The 19,300-nt window shown below is 39.1% G+C and overlaps 3 protein-coding genes and 2 long non-coding RNA genes across 6 annotated transcripts; all 5 read left to right on the top strand.

The window, feature by feature from the left end:
- The first annotated feature begins 260 nt into the window (after positions 1-260).
- LOC124016231 (interferon beta-like) lies at positions 261-1,540 on the top strand. The gene is made up of 5 exons (XM_046331788.1): positions 261-396; positions 493-579; positions 711-860; positions 1,112-1,201; positions 1,306-1,540. The coding sequence occupies exons 1-5, from the start codon at positions 271-273 to the stop codon at positions 1,411-1,413; spliced, it is 561 nt and encodes a 186-aa protein (XP_046187744.1). The 5' UTR covers positions 261-270; the 3' UTR covers positions 1,414-1,540.
- A 1,127-nt stretch (positions 1,541-2,667) lies between these two features.
- LOC124016239 lies at positions 2,668-6,015 on the top strand. The gene is made up of 4 exons (XR_006835323.1): positions 2,668-2,691; positions 5,242-5,319; positions 5,470-5,616; positions 5,763-6,015. It is a non-coding gene; the product is annotated as an uncharacterized LOC124016239 (long non-coding RNA).
- A 1,760-nt stretch (positions 6,016-7,775) lies between these two features.
- Positions 7,776-8,916, top strand: LOC124016237 (interferon alpha-1-like). The gene is made up of 6 exons (XM_046331793.1): positions 7,776-7,901; positions 7,997-8,083; positions 8,215-8,364; positions 8,450-8,518; positions 8,681-8,704; positions 8,809-8,916. Exons 1-6 carry the CDS (start codon positions 7,776-7,778, stop codon positions 8,914-8,916), a joined length of 564 nt encoding a protein of 187 aa, XP_046187749.1.
- A 1,244-nt stretch (positions 8,917-10,160) lies between these two features.
- LOC124016241 lies at positions 10,161-13,296 on the top strand. 2 transcript variants are annotated; one of them, XR_006835326.1, is made up of 4 exons: positions 10,161-10,184; positions 12,717-12,794; positions 12,945-13,091; positions 13,239-13,296. It is a non-coding gene; the product is annotated as an uncharacterized LOC124016241 (long non-coding RNA). The 2 variants fall into 2 exon arrangements; XR_006835327.1 differs by lacking the exon at positions 10,161-10,184 and adding an exon at positions 11,748-11,855.
- A 1,958-nt stretch (positions 13,297-15,254) lies between these two features.
- Positions 15,255-16,544, top strand: LOC124016233 (interferon beta-like). The gene is made up of 5 exons (XM_046331790.1): positions 15,255-15,380; positions 15,477-15,563; positions 15,695-15,844; positions 16,096-16,185; positions 16,290-16,544. Exons 1-5 carry the CDS (start codon positions 15,255-15,257, stop codon positions 16,395-16,397), a joined length of 561 nt encoding a protein of 186 aa, XP_046187746.1. The 3' UTR covers positions 16,398-16,544.
- Positions 16,545-19,300: the final 2,756 nt, after the last annotated feature.

Raw genomic sequence — 19,300 nt, 5'->3', positions numbered from 1 at the left:
TGCTATCATTTGATCATTGCTTCAGGCTTCAATTAATTAATTATTTTCAGGATTATATTCAACTAATAATAATAATAATATATGCCATTTAGCAGACGCTTTTATCCAAAGCGACTTACAGTCATGTGTGCATACATTCTACGTATGGGTGGTCCCGGGAATCGAACCCACTACCCTGGCGTTACAAGCACCATGCTCTACCAACTGAGCTACAGAAGGACCACTCACTAACAATGACCATCTGTTGCAGATCATCTAACTACCATAAGAATGGCAATTCAGACTATCACTTGGATGAGCGCCTTCCTCTGCCTCGTGCAAGTGTTCTCGATGCCCATGCCTTGCCAGCTACAAGGACAGCTGGTGCGAACAACCCACAACCTACTGAGAGACATGGTACATTTTTTAAATTACTTTTGTTTTGAGATGTATTCTCCAACTATGTTTAACTGAAGAGCTCAACATGAGAAATGTGTTTTCTCTTTCTTTCAGGGGGGTCATTTTCCTCTGGAGTGCCTGCAAGAGAATGTCTTCATGGCATTCCCAGCCACCTCATTTGCAACCTCCGGGGCGCCACAGGTAAGGGCAAGCGAGCATATTCAAGAGTTCTTTACAGCATGAAAGAGTATTTGCAACCGTTAGGATTAGAAAGTAGAACACTTTACACGGCCATTTATGTTAATTGAAATTATTGTTGTTGTCCGTTTCAGTTGAGCAGCAGTGCTGCTAAGGCTATTTATGAGACATTGAAGAACATCGACACGTTGTTCGGAACTGACGAACTGCCGACAATGTGGGACCAACAGAAGTTGGAGTATTTTCAGAACATTATCTACCGTCAGATTGAAGAGAGCGAGTGTGTGAGTACCTACCTAGGCCAATAGAGATAGCTTAACTGTTTAAGTGTGGTATGGTGACATTTTAATTATTTTATTCTTGTGTCAGATGATGGGGAGTGTGGATAAACGTGATTATCTAGTCAGGGCAAAGGTGCTGAATACCTACTTTAGGAACATCGCGGTTGTCCTAAAAGTAGGGTACAAGCAAATACACTATAATGGATGCATTTGAATTATTATTCATCGCCTGCCTCTTTCTTCCTTTCTGGCAGATGAGCAGTGTGGATACAAGTGATTATCCCATCAGGGCAGAGGGCCTGAAGACATACTTTGGGAACATTGCAGCAGTTTTAAAAGAAAAGGTAGGATATAGGTTGAAAACAAATAGACACATTGTTTTGATAATATCTCTACATAGGATAATATTACTCTACATTGCCCTAACAATTTATTTTTATTTTCACAGAATTTCAGTTACTGCGCCTGGGAAGTGGTTCGAAAAGAACTCCTGTACACCCTTGAATTCATTCTGAAACACACCTCTGACAGCCTTCTGTGGTCCAACAGAACATGAATTTGAACTTCTAGATCTTTTTTTACTAATTTGTTTTACAATTGAGCTTGATTTTTTAAAGCCTTCTATTCTACAATCATGCAATGTGCAATGTCAAACAGCAATATTATAAATGTATTTATTTATTTATCAACGTTATTTATTGATGTAGGCCTACTTATATATTTATTTATTTATTTATCAACGTTATTTATTGATGTAGGCCTACTTATATATTTATTTATTTATTTATTTATTTATTTATCAAGGTTATTTATTGATGTAGGCCTATTTATGAATCTATTTTTCTATTTGAAAATCGTGCCTTTTGTTGCTCTTCATCAAATGTTAAGTTACTAAAATAAAAAATACTTTTAAATATTGGTAATTTGAGTGCTCATTCTGTATCCAAGTTCAAGGTGTGATTTTATGTAGTTATTTTCTATTTCACCTTTATTTAACCAGGTAGGCCAGTTGAGAACAAGTTATCATTTACAACTGCGACACTGCCAAGATAAAGCAAAGCAGTGCGACAAAAACAACAACACAGAGTTACACATAAACAAACATACAGTCAATAACACAATAGAAAAATATATGTGCAGTGTGTGCAAATGTAGAAGAGTATGGGAGATAAGGCAATAAACAGGCCATAGAGGCGAAATAATTACAAATTAGCATTAACAATGGAGTGATAGAGGTGCAGATGATGATGTGCAAGTAGAGATACTGGGGTGCAAAAGAGCAAGAGAGTAAGTAATAATATGGGGATGAGGTAGTTTGGTTTGCTATTTACAGATTGGCTGTGTACACAGCTACAGTGATCGGTAAGCTGCTCTGACAGCTGATGCTTAAAGTTAGAGAGGGAGACATGTGTCTCCAGCTTCAGTGATTTTTGCAATTAATTCCAGTCATTGGCAGCACAGAACTGGAAGGAATGGCGGCTAAAGCAAATGTTGGCTTTGGGGATGACCAGTGAAATATACCTGCATATACCTGCTGGAGGGCGTGCTAAGGGTGGGTGTTGCTATGGTGAACCGTGATCTGGGATAAGGCGGGACTTTACCTAGCAAAAACGTATAGATAACCTGGAGTCAGTGGGTTTGGCAACGAATATGAAGTGAGGGCCAGCCAACGAAAGCATACAGGTCGCAGTGGTGGGTAGTATATGGGGCTTTGGTGACAAAACGGATGGCGCTGTGATAGACTACATCCAGTTTGCTAAGTAGAGTGTAGGAGGATATTTAGTAAATGACATCGCCGAAGTCAAGGATTGGTAGGATAGTCAGTTTTACGAGGGTATGTTTGGTGGCATGGGTGATGGAGGCTTTGTTGTGAAGTAGGACGCCGATTCTAGATTTAATTTTGGGTTGGAGATGCTTAATGTGAGTCTGGAAGGAGAGTTTACAGGCTAACCAGACACATAGGTATTTGTAGTTGTTTCACATATTCAAAGTCAAAACCGTCCAGAGTCGTGTTTCTATTAATGCAAGAGGGTGCGGCAGCAATCGATGGAAGAGCATGCACTTAGTTTTACTAGCAATTAAAAGCAGTTGGAGGCCACGGAAGGAGTGTTGTATGGCGATGAAGCTCGTTTGGAGGTTTGTTAGCAAAGTGTCCAAAGAAGGGCTCGATGTCTACAGAATGGTGTCGTCTGCGTAGAGGTGGATCAGAGAATCATCAGCAGCAAGAGCTACATCATTGATATATTCATAGAAAAGAGTCAGCCCGAGAATTGAACCTTTTGGCACCCCCACAGCGGACATTAAGATTTGTATTAAACACGCTCAGGACATATGCACGGATGGCAGTACAATTAGTCCTATAGCCTACTAATCCATAAAGGAAAGCCATTAAAACAAGTCAAATGTATCTTCTCAAAATGTAGATATATTCAAATGCCTTTTTCAATTAAGTGTGTTTTATCACTGGACAGGGCTGGCCTGTTTTGGACAGGGCTGGCCTGTTTTGAACAGTGTACTTTGAGCACCTATACAACTTCCGTTCCAACCATGGAGATACTATTACATTATTAGAATTGCTAATTCTACGGTTCCAACCCATCTATGAAATTGTGTTCCACAATCAATAACGTATTAGAAGTAATATTCGCCTAATAGAATACAAAGGTGCACAGTGTATTCTGTTATCACGAAATGCATTGCTCCAATGTAATTCTTTGCATAGACATGTATAAAAACTGTTCACTTTCTTTACGTTTTTCATTATTCATTTCACAATAGCATAATTAAGAATCACCCGTTGAAAATTGGGGCTTATCAATGGAATCATTCAACCTTCTTCACAGTGTTTTCCCTGTACACCAAGGCAGAACCGAATGATTAAAAAACGGGGCATATAAGCAGACAATGAACGATCTAAAAATATTCGATGATAACTTGTCTTACTCAAGAAAGCAAAAAAGAGACCATGTTTGTATGCAGCTTTATTAACTCAATCATTATTGTTGTTTTTCTACATTCTTTACGAACTGATATGTGAAACTTATTGATGCCAAAATAACAAGTAAAACAGGCAACAACAACAAAAAAGTTAAACAAATGTACATTTTCTGCTGTTACGGCTAATCATTTTGTTGATGTAGTTAAACATATGGGGCTCAAAACAGGTGGGTTACGGTTGGAAAACCGGTCGCCACAGGGTGGGTCCAATATAAAATGCTCTCGAATAGAGGCTATATTAATCTGAGCAAATTCTAAACCACCACAAATAGGATGCATTTCGCTGCCTCAAATCACATATGAAACTGGGAACTTCCAAGCGCCTTTGTTGTGTCATAGGATGCCTTGGCAGCGCACCTGTTGTGGTTGAGTTGAGTGAAGACATAAAATACATATATATATATATATGATATGCTCTCCAGGAACACAGCACATGCGCATGGGAGATCACGCGAGTGGAGGTTCGCGACAACCTGGTGCAGTTCAAGAAATTCCTCGACATCAGTCAAGCCATGAGGAAGAAGAGGTCTGTTGGAAAACCACATAATCATCATTGGAGACATGTGACATGTTTCTGATCCCGGCTAATAGATTCACAGCTGATATATTTACTGACTGAATGATTTATTTATAAACATGGTTGACTGACATGTATATGTGAAGGCGATGAAGTTATTCCTTTATAATCAAATCAAATAATTATTCTCTCATCATTTTTATTAATTCGTTTATATATTCAGTCATTCATCCTTTCATTCTTTCATGCATTCATTTGTTTATAGACTGACCTTTTTAAAGGAGCAGTCTACTGTTCAAACAATACCAAAACGGTCAATGAACCACTATTTTTCTCAATAGCTGAGTATTGGGGTTGGAGAAAAGTAATCATTTTCAAAGAACTAAGGATGAAAGGAATGTCCATCTACGAGATTAAAGTTATGGGCTAGTTTGAACTACATTTGGAAGCTGTACCGTGTTTTACCGACGTGTTTTACCTACGATAATGTTATCACAACACATTGGTAAATTGGTTTATTCTTGCAGGCCTGCTCGTCTCTACGAACGACGAAAAATTCAAATATTCATGCTCGCCTTTAAATGGTTGACTATCTACCTGACTCTGTTCTGTTCTGCTTATACACAGCAGCATCCGATCTGTGCAGGTGGACGCAATTCATGCACTAGCACACACATTTTTGCACCTGTCCACTATTTGATGTGTACAATTTGATGCTCAATATATCTCATTAATAGACCTCAATTTATTGTATTTTATTATGGGACGTTTTATATAACCAATGAATTCACTCTCTGTACCACAATGTTTCATTCGTGGATACTATTCCAATACAGTTCACTTTTTGACATTGATATGACTTTATTTCAGGGTTGACCATTTCTAGTTCTGTTTCCGTAAAGAAAAGTCGAGAGCATGTTTCCAGAGCATGTTTACAAGAACACACAGGTAAGATACTGAAGTGTATCATGTAGCAAGATTTGGATAGAATAAACTACAGAGTTTGATTTTTTTCCATTTCAAAATGATCAATTGGAAGTTTAACCATGGAATTTATGAGACATCCTCATGTCTAAAACGATGTTTTCTATTATACAGAGCGAGGACGTCTCTGTGGTTGCATTAGAGTCTTTGGAATATATGACCCAATTATTTAACAGCCTGACTCCTTTCACATGGAACAAAGAAACACTGAACCTGTTCAAAAACAGATGACCTAGTTAAGTTAAGAAATTGGAGGGATGCGTAAGTTGTAGCCTAAGTTATATTTGGGGGCAGACAATAATTGGCATAGGTCTTTATTTTGTGATTTAATCTAAGCGATATATTTTTTTCTGTACTTTTCTTAAGACGGAACTAATTCACTCACAACCATTTTATATTGTCTTCAGGTCGGGTGTGGTGTTGGGGCATCCTCTGGAGATGGAGGGTCAGTGACTTCAGGCAAAGGGTCTCTGAAAACGTATTTCAACAAGCTGAACACAATCTTGAAACAGAAGGTTTACAATATCAAATGCACTCGAAAATAGGCTAAATTAATCGGAGGAAAAGTTCTAGATCACCACAAATCGGAGGAATTTCGCTGAAACTTGGAACTTCCAAGCGCCGTTTTTGTGTGTCGTCGGATGCGTTGGCGCAGCACCTGTTGTGGTTGAGTTGACTGAAAAAATGCATGTCTTGTATGCGCTCCAGGAACACAGCGTATGAGCAGGTGAGATCGTGGGAGAGGAGCTTCGCTACAAACTGGTGCAGTTTTAAAAAATTCCTTGACCCCATGGTCAAGCTGTGATGAAGTCAACTGCAGAGTCAAGCGGTGAGGAAGAAGCGATCTGATGGACAACCTCATAATCATCATTGGAGATTGGATGTCCTTGAGGCTGGCTAATAGATAGATGGATGATATTTTTACTGACTGACTGTTTTATTTATTTGTGAAGGATTTGTAATATTTTTTATAACACTATTAATTGACAAAATACATTCATCTATTATTATATTGTTTTTTTCCTCATTCATTTATATATCCAGTCATCCATTTATTCATCCATTCAGGCTTTAATGCATTTAGTTGTTTATAGGCAATCTACAGTTAAATTAAACACCATAGTGGTCACTCAACCACTATTCTGGTTCGAGAAAAGTAACCGCTGTCAGAGAGCTATTGATTCAAGTAATGACCATCCAAGAGATCAACATTATAGTTTCAAATACATTTTCAAGTTACACAGTGTTTGTTTAGATGTATATTGTTTCAAACAATGTCATAAAAAAGTACATTTTGGGTTCTTTTGAGGTAAGAGAGGTAAACTGAGCACATTAGGCCTTTAAAAGTGATTTATTCTCCAAGAGTCAATAGGTAGCCTGTATACCCTTCATTTAAAAGTCCAAAATTGGATGTAGAAATCGCAGAAATTGCCCCTTTATCTCAACATATCCAAGACGATGAAACTAAGTGTTTTTAGGAATTAGGATTTAGGTATTTTTCTACTAATTTTACGATAATGTTACCACAACAGAGCACATTAGTTTATATAGTCTCTCGTCGGTAATAAATAGTCAAATGGTAATGTTAGCCTGATTCTTCAGATACAGACGTCATAAAATGCTGGTTGATTTGTATTTGATCATCAGTTATTATCAACAGTTTAATTGAAATGTATCGACATGAATGGGATTAGAGACAGAAGATGCAAACAGAACGAGATCAATATTAAATCAGCATCTCTCACTCCCTCTGTCACATACACTCGCACGCACGCACGCACGCACGCACGCAGACACACACACACACACCGAGAGAAACAAACAAACAATACAATAGCAGTTTTGTGATTAACAAACAAACATGGTAGAAGGCCTTCCCTTAGTCCATAAAAGTGCTATTAGTTTAATAATCGTGTTTATAAAAACATATAGAGGTCTACTGCATTCATTGTAAAGTTAAGGGGTCGATTCTCTCTCCCCTCTCCTCTCTCTCTCCTTCTCCATTCTCCTTTAAGCCCATGAGTTCATTTTTTTAACATACTTAGGACAATGTTCCTCCTATGAAGGAAAACTCGAAACATGATGAGAGGGAAGTGGAGCACACGAAAAGAGAAATCCGGTCTTGCGGTTCACGAGGCAAAACTTTCCCAAATTCATTCATATCAACTCTTAATTTAGAGGGACACCCTTTCACTTTTTGTACATCCATTCAAGCCTCACTATTTAAGATAATCCGCAGATATGGGATCAGAACACAAACCAAATTCTGACTGGAGGAAATTTGCAATATACTGGCAACAGGTAAGTCAACAACATGCTATCTGTTGATCATTGCTTCAGGCTTCAATTAATTAATTATTTTCAGGATTATATTCAACTAACAATGACCATCTGTTGCAGATCATCTAACTACCATAAGAATGGCAATTCAGACTATCACTTGGATGAGCGCCTTCCTCTGCCTCGTGCAAGTGTTCTCGATGCCCATGCCTTGCCAGCTACAAGGACAGCTGGTGCGAACAACCCACAACCTACTGAGAGACATGGTACATTTTTTAAATTACTTTTGTTTTGAGATGTATTCTCCAACTATGTTTAACTGAAGAGCTCAACATGAGAAATGTGTTTTCTCTTTCTTTCAGGGGGTCATTTTCCTCTGGAGTGCCTGCAAGAGAATGTCTTCATGGCATTCCCAGCCACCTCATTTGCAACCTCCGGGGCGCCACAGGTAAGGGCAAGCGAGCATATTCAAGAGTTCTTTACAGCATGAAAGAGTATTTGCAACCGTTAGGATTAGAAAGTAGAACACTTTACACGGCCATTTATGTTAATTGAAATTATTGTTGTTGTCCGTTTCAGTTGAGCAGCAGTGCTGCTAAGGCTATTTATGAGACATTGAAGAACATCGACACGTTGTTCGGAACTGACGAACTGCCGACAATGTGGGACCAACAGAAGTTGGAGTATTTTCAGAACATTATCTACCGTCAGATTGAAGAGAGCGAGTGTGTGAGTACCTACCTAGGCCAATAGAGATAGCTTAACTGTTTAAGTGTGGTATGGTGACATTTTAATTATTTTATTCTTGTGTCAGATGATGGGGAGTGTGGATAAACGTGATTATCTAGTCAGGGCAAAGGTGCTGAATACCTACTTTAGGAACATCGCGGTTGTCCTAAAAGTAGGGTACAAGCAAATACACTATAATGGATGCATTTGAATTATTATTCATCGCCTGCCTCTTTCTTCCTTTCTGGCAGATGAGCAGTGTGGATACAAGTGATTATCCCATCAGGGCAGAGGGCCTGAAGACATACTTTGGAACATTGCAGCAGTTTTAAAAGAAAAGGTAGGATATAGGTTGAAAACAAATAGACACATTGTTTTGATAATATCTCTACATAGGATAATATTACTCTACATTGCCCTAACAATTTATTTTTATTTTCACAGAATTTCAGTTACTGCGCCTGGGAAGTGGTTCGAAAAGAACTCCTGTACACCCTTGAATTCATTCTGAAACACACCTCTGACAGCCTTCTGTGGTCCAACAGAACATGAATTTGAACTTCTAGATCTTTTTTACTAATTTGTTTTACAATTGAGCTTGATTTTTTAAAGCCTTCTATTCTACAATCATGCAATGTGCAATGTCAAACAGCAATATTATAAATGTATTTATTTATTTATCAACGTTATTTATTGATGTAGGCCTACTTATATATTTATTTATTTATTTATCAACGTTATTTATTGATGTAGGCCTACTTATATATTTATTTATTTATTTATTTATCAAGGTTATTTATTGATGTAGGCCTATTTATGAATCTATTTTTCTATTTGAAAATCGTGCCTTTTGTTGCTCTTCATCAAATGTTAAGTTACTAAAATAAAAATACTTTTAAATATTGGTAATTTGAGTGCTCATTCTGTATCCAAGTTCAAGGTGTGATTTTATGTAGTTATTTTCTATTTCACCTTTATTTAACCAGGTAGGCCAGTTGAGAACAAGTTATCATTTACAACTGCGACACTGCCAAGATAAAGCAAAGCAGTGCGACAAAAACAACAACACAGAGTTACACATAAACAAACATACAGTCAATAACACAATAGAAAAATATATGTGCAGTGTGTGCAAATGTAGAAGAGTATGGGAGATAAGGCAATAAACAGGCCATAGAGGCGAAATAATTACAAATTAGCATTAACAATGGAGTGATAGAGGTGCAGATGATGATGTGCAAGTAGAGATACTGGGGTGCAAAAGAGCAAGAGAGTAAGTAATAATATGGGGATGAGGTAGTTTGGTTTGCTATTTACAGATTGGCTGTGTACACAGCTACAGTGATCGGTAAGCTGCTCTGACAGCTGATGCTTAAAGTTAGAGAGGGAGACATGTGTCTCCAGCTTCAGTGATTTTTGCAATTAATTCCAGTCATTGGCAGCACAGAACTGGAAGGAATGGCGGCTAAAGCAAATGTTGGCTTTGGGGATGACCAGTGAAATATACCTGCATATACCTGCTGGAGGGCGTGCTAAGGGTGGGTGTTGCTATGGTGAACCGTGATCTGGGATAAGGCGGGACTTTACCTAGCAAAAACGTATAGATAACCTGGAGTCAGTGGGTTTGGCAACGAATATGAAGTGAGGGCCAGCCAACGAAAGCATACAGGTCGCAGTGGTGGGTAGTATATGGGGCTTTGGTGACAAAACGGATGGCGCTGTGATAGACTACATCCAGTTTGCTAAGTAGAGTGTAGGAGGATATTTAGTAAATGACATCGCCGAAGTCAAGGATTGGTAGGATAGTCAGTTTTACGAGGGTATGTTTGGTGGCATGGGTGATGGAGGCTTTGTTGTGAAGTAGGACGCCGATTCTAGATTTAATTTTGGGTTGGAGATGCTTAATGTGAGTCTGGAAGGAGAGTTTACAGGCTAACCAGACACATAGGTATTTGTAGTTGTTTCACATATTCAAAGTCAAAACCGTCCAGAGTCGTGTTTCTATTAATGCAAGAGGGTGCGGCAGCAATCGATGGAAGAGCATACACTTAGTTTTACTAGCAATTAAAAGCAGTTGGAGGCCACGGAAGGAGTGTTGTATGGCGATGAAGCTCGTTTGGAGGTTTGTTAGCAAAGTGTCCAAAGAAGGGCTCGATGTCTACAGAATGGTGTCGTCTGCGTAGAGGTGGATCAGAGAATCATCAGCAGCAAGAGCTACATCATTGATATATTCATAGAAAAGAGTCAGCCCGAGAATTGAACCTTTTGGCACCCCCACAGCGGACATTAAGATTTGTATTAAACACGCTCAGGACATATGCACGGATGGCAGTACAATTAGTCCTATAGCCTACTAATCCATAAAGGAAAGCCATTAAAACAAGTCAAATGTATCTTCTCAAAATGTAGATATATTCAAATGCCTTTTTCAATTAAGTGTGTTTTATCACTGGACAGGGCTGGCCTGTTTTGAACAGTGTACTTTGAGCACCTATACAACTTCCGTTCCAACCATGGAGATACTATTACATTATTAGAATTGCTAATTCTACGGTTCCAACCCATCTATGAAATTGTGTTCCACAATCAATAACGTATTAGAAGTAATATTCGCCTAATAGAATACAAAGGTGCACAGTGTATTCTGTTATCACGAAATGCATTGCTCCAATGTAATTCTTTGCATAGACATGTATAAAAACTGTTCACTTTCTTTACGTTTTTCATTATTCATTTCACAATAGCATAATTAAGAATCACCCGTTGAAAATTGGGGCTTATCAATGGAATCATTCAACCTTCTTCACAGTGTTTTCCCTGTACACCAAGGCAGAACCGAATGATTAAAAAACGGGGCATATAAGCAGACAATGAACGATCTAAAAATATTCGATGATAACTTGTCTTACTCAAGAAAGCAAAAAAGAGACCATGTTTGTATGCAGCTTTATTAACTCAATCATTATTGTTGTTTTTCTACATTCTTTACGAACTGATATGTGAAACTTATTGATGCCAAAATAACAAGTAAAACAGGCAACAACAACAAAAAAGTTAAACAAATGTACATTTTCTGCTGTTACGGCTAATCATTTTGTTGATGTAGTTAAACATATGGGGCTCAAAACAGGTGGGTTACGGTTGGAAAACCGGTCGCCACAGGGTGGGTCCAATATAAAATGCTCTCGAATAGAGGCTATATTAATCTGAGCAAATTCTAAACCACCACAAATAGGATGCATTTCGCTGCCTCAAATCACATATGAAACTGGGAACTTCCAAGCGCCTTTGTTGTGTCATAGGATGCCTTGGCAGCGCACCTGTTGTGGTTGAGTTGAGTGAAGACATAAAATACATATATATATATATATGATATGCTCTCCAGGAACACAGCACATGCGCATGGGAGATCACGCGAGTGGAGGTTCGCGACAACCTGGTGCAGTTCAAGAAATTCCTCGACATCAGAGTCAAGCCATGAGGAAGAAGAGGTCTGTTGGAAAACCACATAATCATCATTGGAGACATGTGACATGTTTCTGATCCCGGCTAATAGATTCACAGCTGATATATTTACTGACTGAATGATTTATTTATAAACATGGTTGACTGACATGTATATGTGAAGGCGATGAAGTTATTCCTTTATAATCAAATCAAATAATTATTCTCTCATCATTTTTATTAATTCGTTTATATATTCAGTCATTCATCCTTTCATTCTTTCATGCATTCATTTGTTTATAGAATGACCTTTTTAAAGGAGCAGTCTACTGTTCAAACAATACCAAAACGGTCAATGAACCACTATTTTTCTCAATAGCTGAGTATTGGGGTTGGAGAAAAGTAATCATTTTCAAAGAACTAAGGATGAAAGGAATGTCCATCTACGAGATTAAAGTTATGGGCTAGTTTGAACTACATTTGGAAGCTGTACCGTGTTTTACCGACGTGTTTTACCTACGATAATGTTATCACAACACATTGGTAAATTGGTTTATTCTTGCAGGCCTGCTCGTCTCTACGAACGACGAAAAATTCAAATATTCATGCTCGCCTTTAAATGGTTGACTATCTACCTGACTCTGTTCTGTTCTGCTTATACACAGCAGCATCCGATCTGTGCAGGTGGACGCAATTCATGCACTAGCACACACATTTTTGCACCTGTCCACTATTTGATGTGTACAATTTGATGCTCAATATATCTCATTAATAGACCTCAATTTATTGTATTTTATTATGGGACGTTTTATATAACCAATGAATTCACTCTCTGTACCACAATGTTTCATTCGTGGATACTATTCCAATACAGTTCACTTTTTGACATTGATATGACTTTATTTCAGGGTTGACCATTTCTAGTTCTGTTTCCGTAAAGAAAAGTCGAGAGCATGTTTCCAGAGCATGTTTACAAGAACACACAGGTAAGATACTGAAGTGTATCATGTAGCAAGATTTGGATAGAATAAACTACAGAGTTTGATTTTTTTCCATTTCAAAATGATCAATTGGAAGTTTAACCATGGAATTTATGAGACATCCTCATGTCTAAAACGATGTTTTCTATTATACAGAGCGAGGACGTCTCTGTGGTTGCATTAGAGTCTTTGGAATATATGACCCAATTATTTAACAGCCTGACTCCTTTCACATGGAACAAAGAAACACTGAACCTGTTCAAAAACAGATGACCTAGTTAAGTTAAGAAATTGGAGGGATGCGTAAGTTGTAGCCTAAGTTATATTTGGGGGGCAGACAATAATTGGCATAGGTCTTTATTTTGTGATTTAATCTAAGCGATATATTTTTTTCTGTACTTTTCTTAAGACGGAACTAATTCACTCACAACCATTTTATATTGTCTTCAGGTCGGGTGTGGTGTTGGGGCATCCTCTGGAGATGGAGGGTCAGTGACTTCAGGCAAAGGCTCTCTGAAAACGTATTTCAACAAGCTGAACACAATCTTGAAACAGAAGGTTTACAATATCAAATGCACTCGAAAATAGGCTAAATTAATCGGAGGAAAAGTTCTAGATCACCACAAATCGGAGGAATTTCGCTGAAACTTGGAACTTCCAAGCGCCGTTTTTGTGTGTCGTCGGATGCGTTGGCGCAGCACCTGTTGTGGTTGAGTTGACTGAAAAAAATGCATGTCTTGTATGCGCTCCAGGAACACAGCGTATGAGCAGGTGAGATCGTGGGAGAGGAGCTTCGCTACAAACTGGTGCAGTTTTTAAAAATTCCTTGACCCCATGGTCAAGCTGTGATGAAGTCAACTGCAGAGTCAAGCGGTGAGGAAGAAGCGATCTGATGGACAACCTCATAATCATCATTGGAGATTGGATGTCCTTGAGGCTGGCTAATAGATAGATGGATGATATTTTTACTGACTGACTGTTTTATTTATTTGTGAAGGATTTGTAATATTTTTTATAACACTATTAATTGACAAAATACATTCATCTATTATTATATTGTTTTTTTTCCTCATTCATTTATATATCCAGTCATCCATTTATTCATCCATTCAGGCTTTAATGCATTTAGTTGTTTATAGGCAATCTACAGTTAAATTAAACACCATAGTGGTCACTCAACCACTATTCTGGTTCGAGAAAAGTAACCGCTGTCAGAGCGCTATTGATTCAAGTAATGACCATCCAAGAGATCAACATTATAGTTTCAAATACATTTTCAAGTTACACAGTGTTTGTTTAGATGTATATTGTTTCAAACAATGTCATAAAAAAGTACATTTTGGGTTCTTTTGAGGTAAGAGAGGTAAACTGAGCACATTAGGCCTTTAAAAGTGATTTATTCTCCAAAAGTCAATAGGTAGCCTGTATACCCTTCATTTAAAAGTCCAAAATTGGATGTAGAAATCGCAGAAATTGCCCCTTTATCTCAACATATCCAAGACGATGAAACTAAGTGTTTTTAGGAATTAGGATTTAGGTATTTTTCTACTAATTTTACGATAATGTTACCACAACAGAGCACATTAGTTTATATAGTCTCTCGTCGGTAATAAATAGTCAAATGGTAATGTTAGCCTGATTCTTCAGATACAGACGTCATAAAATGCTGGTTGATTTGTATTTGATCATCAGTTATTATCAACAGTTTAATTGAAATGTATCGACATGAATGGGATTAGAGACAGAAGATGCAAACAGAACGAGATCAATATTAAATCAGCATCTCTCACTCCCTCTGTCACATACACTCGCACGCACGCACGCACGCACGCACGCAGACACACACACACACACCGAGAGAAACAAACAAACAATACAATAGCAGTTTTGTGATTAACAAACAAACATGGTAGAAGGCCTTCCCTTAGTCCATAAAAGTGCTATTAGTTTAATAATCGTGTTTATAAAAACATATAGAGGTCTACTGCATTCATTGTAAAGTTAAGGGGTCGATTCTCTCTCCCCTCTCCCTCTCTCTCTCCTTCTCCATTCTCCTTTAAGCCCATGAGTTCATTTTTTTAACATACTTAGGACAATGTTCCTCCTATGAAGGAAAACTCGAAACATGATGAGAGGGAAGTGGAGCACACGAAAAGAGAAATCCGGTCTTGCGGTTCACGAGGCAAAACTTTCCCAACTTCATTCATATCAACTCTTAATTTAGAGGGACACCCTTTCACTTTTTGTACATCCATTCAAGCCTCACTATTTAAGATAATCCGCAGATATGGGATCAGAACACAAACCAAATTCTGACTGGAGGAAATTTGCAATATACTGGCAACAGGTAAGTCAACAACATGCTATCATTTGATCATTGCTTCAGGCTTCAATTAATTAATTATTTTCAGGATTATATTCAACTAACAATGACCATCTGTTGCAGATCATCTAACTACCATAAGAATGGCAATTCAGACTATCACATGGATGAGCGCCTTCCTCTGCCTCGTGCAAGTGTTCTCGATGCCCATGCCTTGCCAGCTACAAGGACAGCTGGTGCGAACAACCCACAACCTACTGAGAGACATGGTACATTTTTTAAATTACTTTTGTTTTGAGATGTATTCTCCAACTATGTTTAACTGAAGAGCTCAACATGAGAAATGTGTTTTCTCTTTCTTTCAGGGGGGTCATTTTCCTCTGGAGTGCCTGCAAGAGAATGTCTTCATGGCATTCCCAGCCACCTCATTTGCAACCTCCGGGGCGCCACAGGTAAGGGCAAGCGAGCATATTCAAGAGTTCTTTACAGCATGAAAGAGTATTTGCAACCGTTAGGATTAGAAAGTAGAACACTTTACACGGCCATTTATGTTAATTGAAATTATTGTTGTTGTCCGTTTCAGTTGAGCAGCAGTGCTGCTAAGGCTATTTATGAGACATTGAAGAACATCGACACGTTGTTCGGAACTGACGAACTGCCGACAATGTGGGACCAACAGAAGTTGGAGTATTTTCAGAACATTATCTACCGTCAGATTGAAGAGAGCGAGTGTGTGAGTACCTACCTAGGCCAATAGAGATAGCTTAACTGTTTAAGTGTGGTATGGTGACATTTTAATTATTTTATTCTTGTGTCAGATGATGGGGAGTGTGGATAAACGTGATTATCTAGTCAGGGCAAAGGTGCTGAATACCTACTTTAGGAACATCGCGGTTGTCCTAAAAGTAGGGTACAAGCAAATACACTATAATGGATGCATTTGAATTATTATTCATCGCCTGCCTCTTTCTTCCTTTCTGGCAGATGAGCAGTGTGGATACAAGTGATTATCCCATCAGGGCAGAGGGCCTGAAGACATACTTTGGGAACATTGCAGCAGTTTTAAAAGAAAAGGTAGGATATAGGTTGAAAACAAATAGACACATTGTTTTGATAATATCTCTACATAGGATAATATTACTCTACATTGCCCTAACAATTTATTTTTATTTTCACAGAATTTCAGTTACTGCGCCTGGGAAGTGGTTCGAAAAGAACTCCTGTACACCCTTGAATTCATTCTGAAACACACCTCTGACAGCCTTCTGTGGTCCAACAGAACATGAATTTGAACTTCTAGATCTTTTTTTACTAATTTGTTTTACAATTGAGCTTGATTTTTTAAAGCCTTCTATTCTACAATCATGCAATGTGCAATGTCAAACAGCAATATTATAAATGTATTTATTTATTTATCAACGTTATTTATTGATGTAGGCCTACTTATATATTTATTTATTTATTTATCAACGTTATTTATTGATGTAGGCCTACTTATATATTTATTTATTTATCAAGGTTATTTATTGATGTAGGCCTATTTATGAATCTATTTTTCTATTTGAAAATCGTGCCTTTTGTTGCTCTTCATCAAATGTTAAGTTACTAAAATAAAAAATACTTTTAAATATTGGTAATTTGAGTGCTCATTCTGTATCCAAGTTCAAGGTGTGATTTTATGTAGTTATTTTCTATTTCACCTTTATTTAACCAGGTAGGCCAGTTGAGAACAAGTTATCATTTACAACTGCGACACTGCCAAGATAAAGCAAAGCAGTGCGACAAAAACAACAACACAGAGTTACACATAAACAAACATACAGTCAATAACACAATAGAAAAATATATGTGCAGTGTGTGCAAATGTAGAAGAGTATGGGAGATAAGGCAATAAACAGGCCATAGAGGCGAAATAATTACAAATTAGCATTAACAATGGAGTGATAGAGGTGCAGATGATGATGTGCAAGTAGAGATACTGGGGTGCAAAAGAGCAAGAGAGTAAGTAATAATATGGGGATGAGGTAGTTTGGTTTGCTATTTACAGATTGGCTGTGTACACAGCTACAGTGATCGGTAAGCTGCTCTGACAGCTGATGCTTAAAGTTAGAGAGGGAGACATGTGTCTCCAGCTTCAGTGATTTTTGCAATTAATTCCAGTCATTGGCAGCACAGAACTGGAAGGAATGGCGGCTAAAGCAAATGTTGGCTTTGGGTGTCATGTTTTGTCATATATTGTCTTGTCATTATGCTTTCCCTTCTGTTCGTTTCCCCCTGCTGGTCTTATTAGGTTCGTTCCCTCTTTCTATCCCTCTCTCTCCCCCTCCCTCTCTCACTCTCTCGCTCTCTCTTCTCTCTATCGTTCCGTTCCTGCTCCCAGCTGTTCCTATTCCCCTAATCAATCATTTAGTCTTCCCACACCTGTTCCCGATCCTTTCCCCTGATTAGAGTCCCTATTTCTTCCTTTGTTTTCCGTTCCTGTCCTGTCGGATCCTTGTATCTATTGTTCACCGTGCTGTGTTTGTGTATCGCCCTGTCGTGTCGTGTTTCCTTCAGATGCTGCGTGGTGAGCAGGTGTCTGAGTCTGCTAGGTTCAAGTGCCTTCCCGAGGCAACCTGCTGTTCAAGATCGAGTCTCCAGTCGGTTCTCGTCATTACGAGTGGAAGTAGTGTTTTTTGATTGTATTTTACTTTACTGGATTAAAGACTCTGTTTTCGCCAAGTCGCTTTTGGGTCCTCATTCACCCGCATAACAGAAGGATCCGACCAAGAATGGACCCAGCGACTATGGATTCTCTCTACTCTACTCTCGAGTTCCAGGGAGCGATGCTCGGCAGACACGAGCAGGAATTGTCTGCTGCTCGGCATGCCGTTGAGACCCTGGCCGCTCAGGTCTCCGACCTCTCAAGACAGTATCAGAGTCTTCGTCTCGTGTCACCAGCTACTTCCGGTTCTTCCGAGCCTCCGGAACCTAGGGTTAATAACCCACCTTGTTATTCTGGGCAGCCCACTGAGTGCCGCTCCTTTCTCACCCAGTGTGATATCGTGTTCTCTCTCCAACCCAACACATACTCAAGAGAGAGAGCTCGGATTGCCTACGTCATATCACTCCTTACTGGTCGGGCTCGGCAGTGGGGCACAGCTATCTGGGAGGCAAGCGCTGAGTGTACTAACAATTATCTGAACTTTAAAGAGGAGATGATAAGGGTTTTTGATCGCTCAGTTTTTGGGAAAGAAGCTTCCTGGTCCCTGTCTTCCCTATGTCAAGGTAATCGATCCATAACGGATTACTCAATAGAGTTTCGCACTCTTGCTGCCTCCAGTAACTGGAACGAGCAGGCGTTGCTCGCTCGTTTTCTGGAGGGACTCCACGCTAAGGTTAAGGATGAGATTCTCTCTCGGGAGGTTCCATCCAGCGTGGATTCTTTGATTGAACTCGCTATTCGCATTGAACGACGGGTAGATCTTCGTCACCGAGCTCATAGAAGAGAGCTCGCGTTAACTGTGTCTCCCCTCTCTCCGACACTACCGTCTTTCCCCACTGACTCAGGTGTTGAGCCCATGCAGCTGGGGGTATTCGCATCTCGACTAAGGAGAGGGAACGGAGAATCACCAACCGCCTCTGTCTCTATTGCGGTTCCGCTGGTCATTTTGTCATTTCATGTCCAGTTAAAGGCCAGAGCTCATCAGTAAGCGGAGGGCGACTGATAAGCGCTACTAGACGGTCCTCTCCGTCAAGTACATGTACTACCTTACCGGTCCATCTACGCTGGACCGGATCGGCAGCTTCCTGCAGTGCATTAATAGACTCTGGGGCAGAGGGCTGTTTTATGGACGAAACCTGGGCGCGGGAACATGACATTCCTCTCAGACAGTTAGGGAGCCCACGGTCATGTTTGCCTTGGATGGTAGTCCTCTCCCCAGTATATTATATGAAACACTACCTTTAACCCTCACTGTATCTGGTAACCATAGTGAGACCATTTCTTTTTTGATTTTTTGTTCACCTTTTACACCTGTTGTTTTGGGTCATCCCTGGCTAGTGTGTCATAATCCTTCTTTTGATTGGTCTAGTGGTTCTGTCCTTTCCTGGAGCGTTTCTTGTCATGTGAAGTGTTTAATGTCTGCTATTTCTCCTGTTTGTTCTGTCCCCTCTTCTCAGGAGGAACCTGGTGATTTGACAGGAGTGC

The sequence above is a fragment of the Oncorhynchus gorbuscha genome, linkage group LG26 (assembly GCF_021184085.1).
Source record: "Oncorhynchus gorbuscha isolate QuinsamMale2020 ecotype Even-year linkage group LG26, OgorEven_v1.0, whole genome shotgun sequence".
Classification (NCBI taxonomy): Eukaryota; Metazoa; Chordata; class Actinopteri; order Salmoniformes; family Salmonidae; genus Oncorhynchus; species Oncorhynchus gorbuscha.
This window is presented reverse-complemented; position numbering and strand designations above follow the sequence as displayed.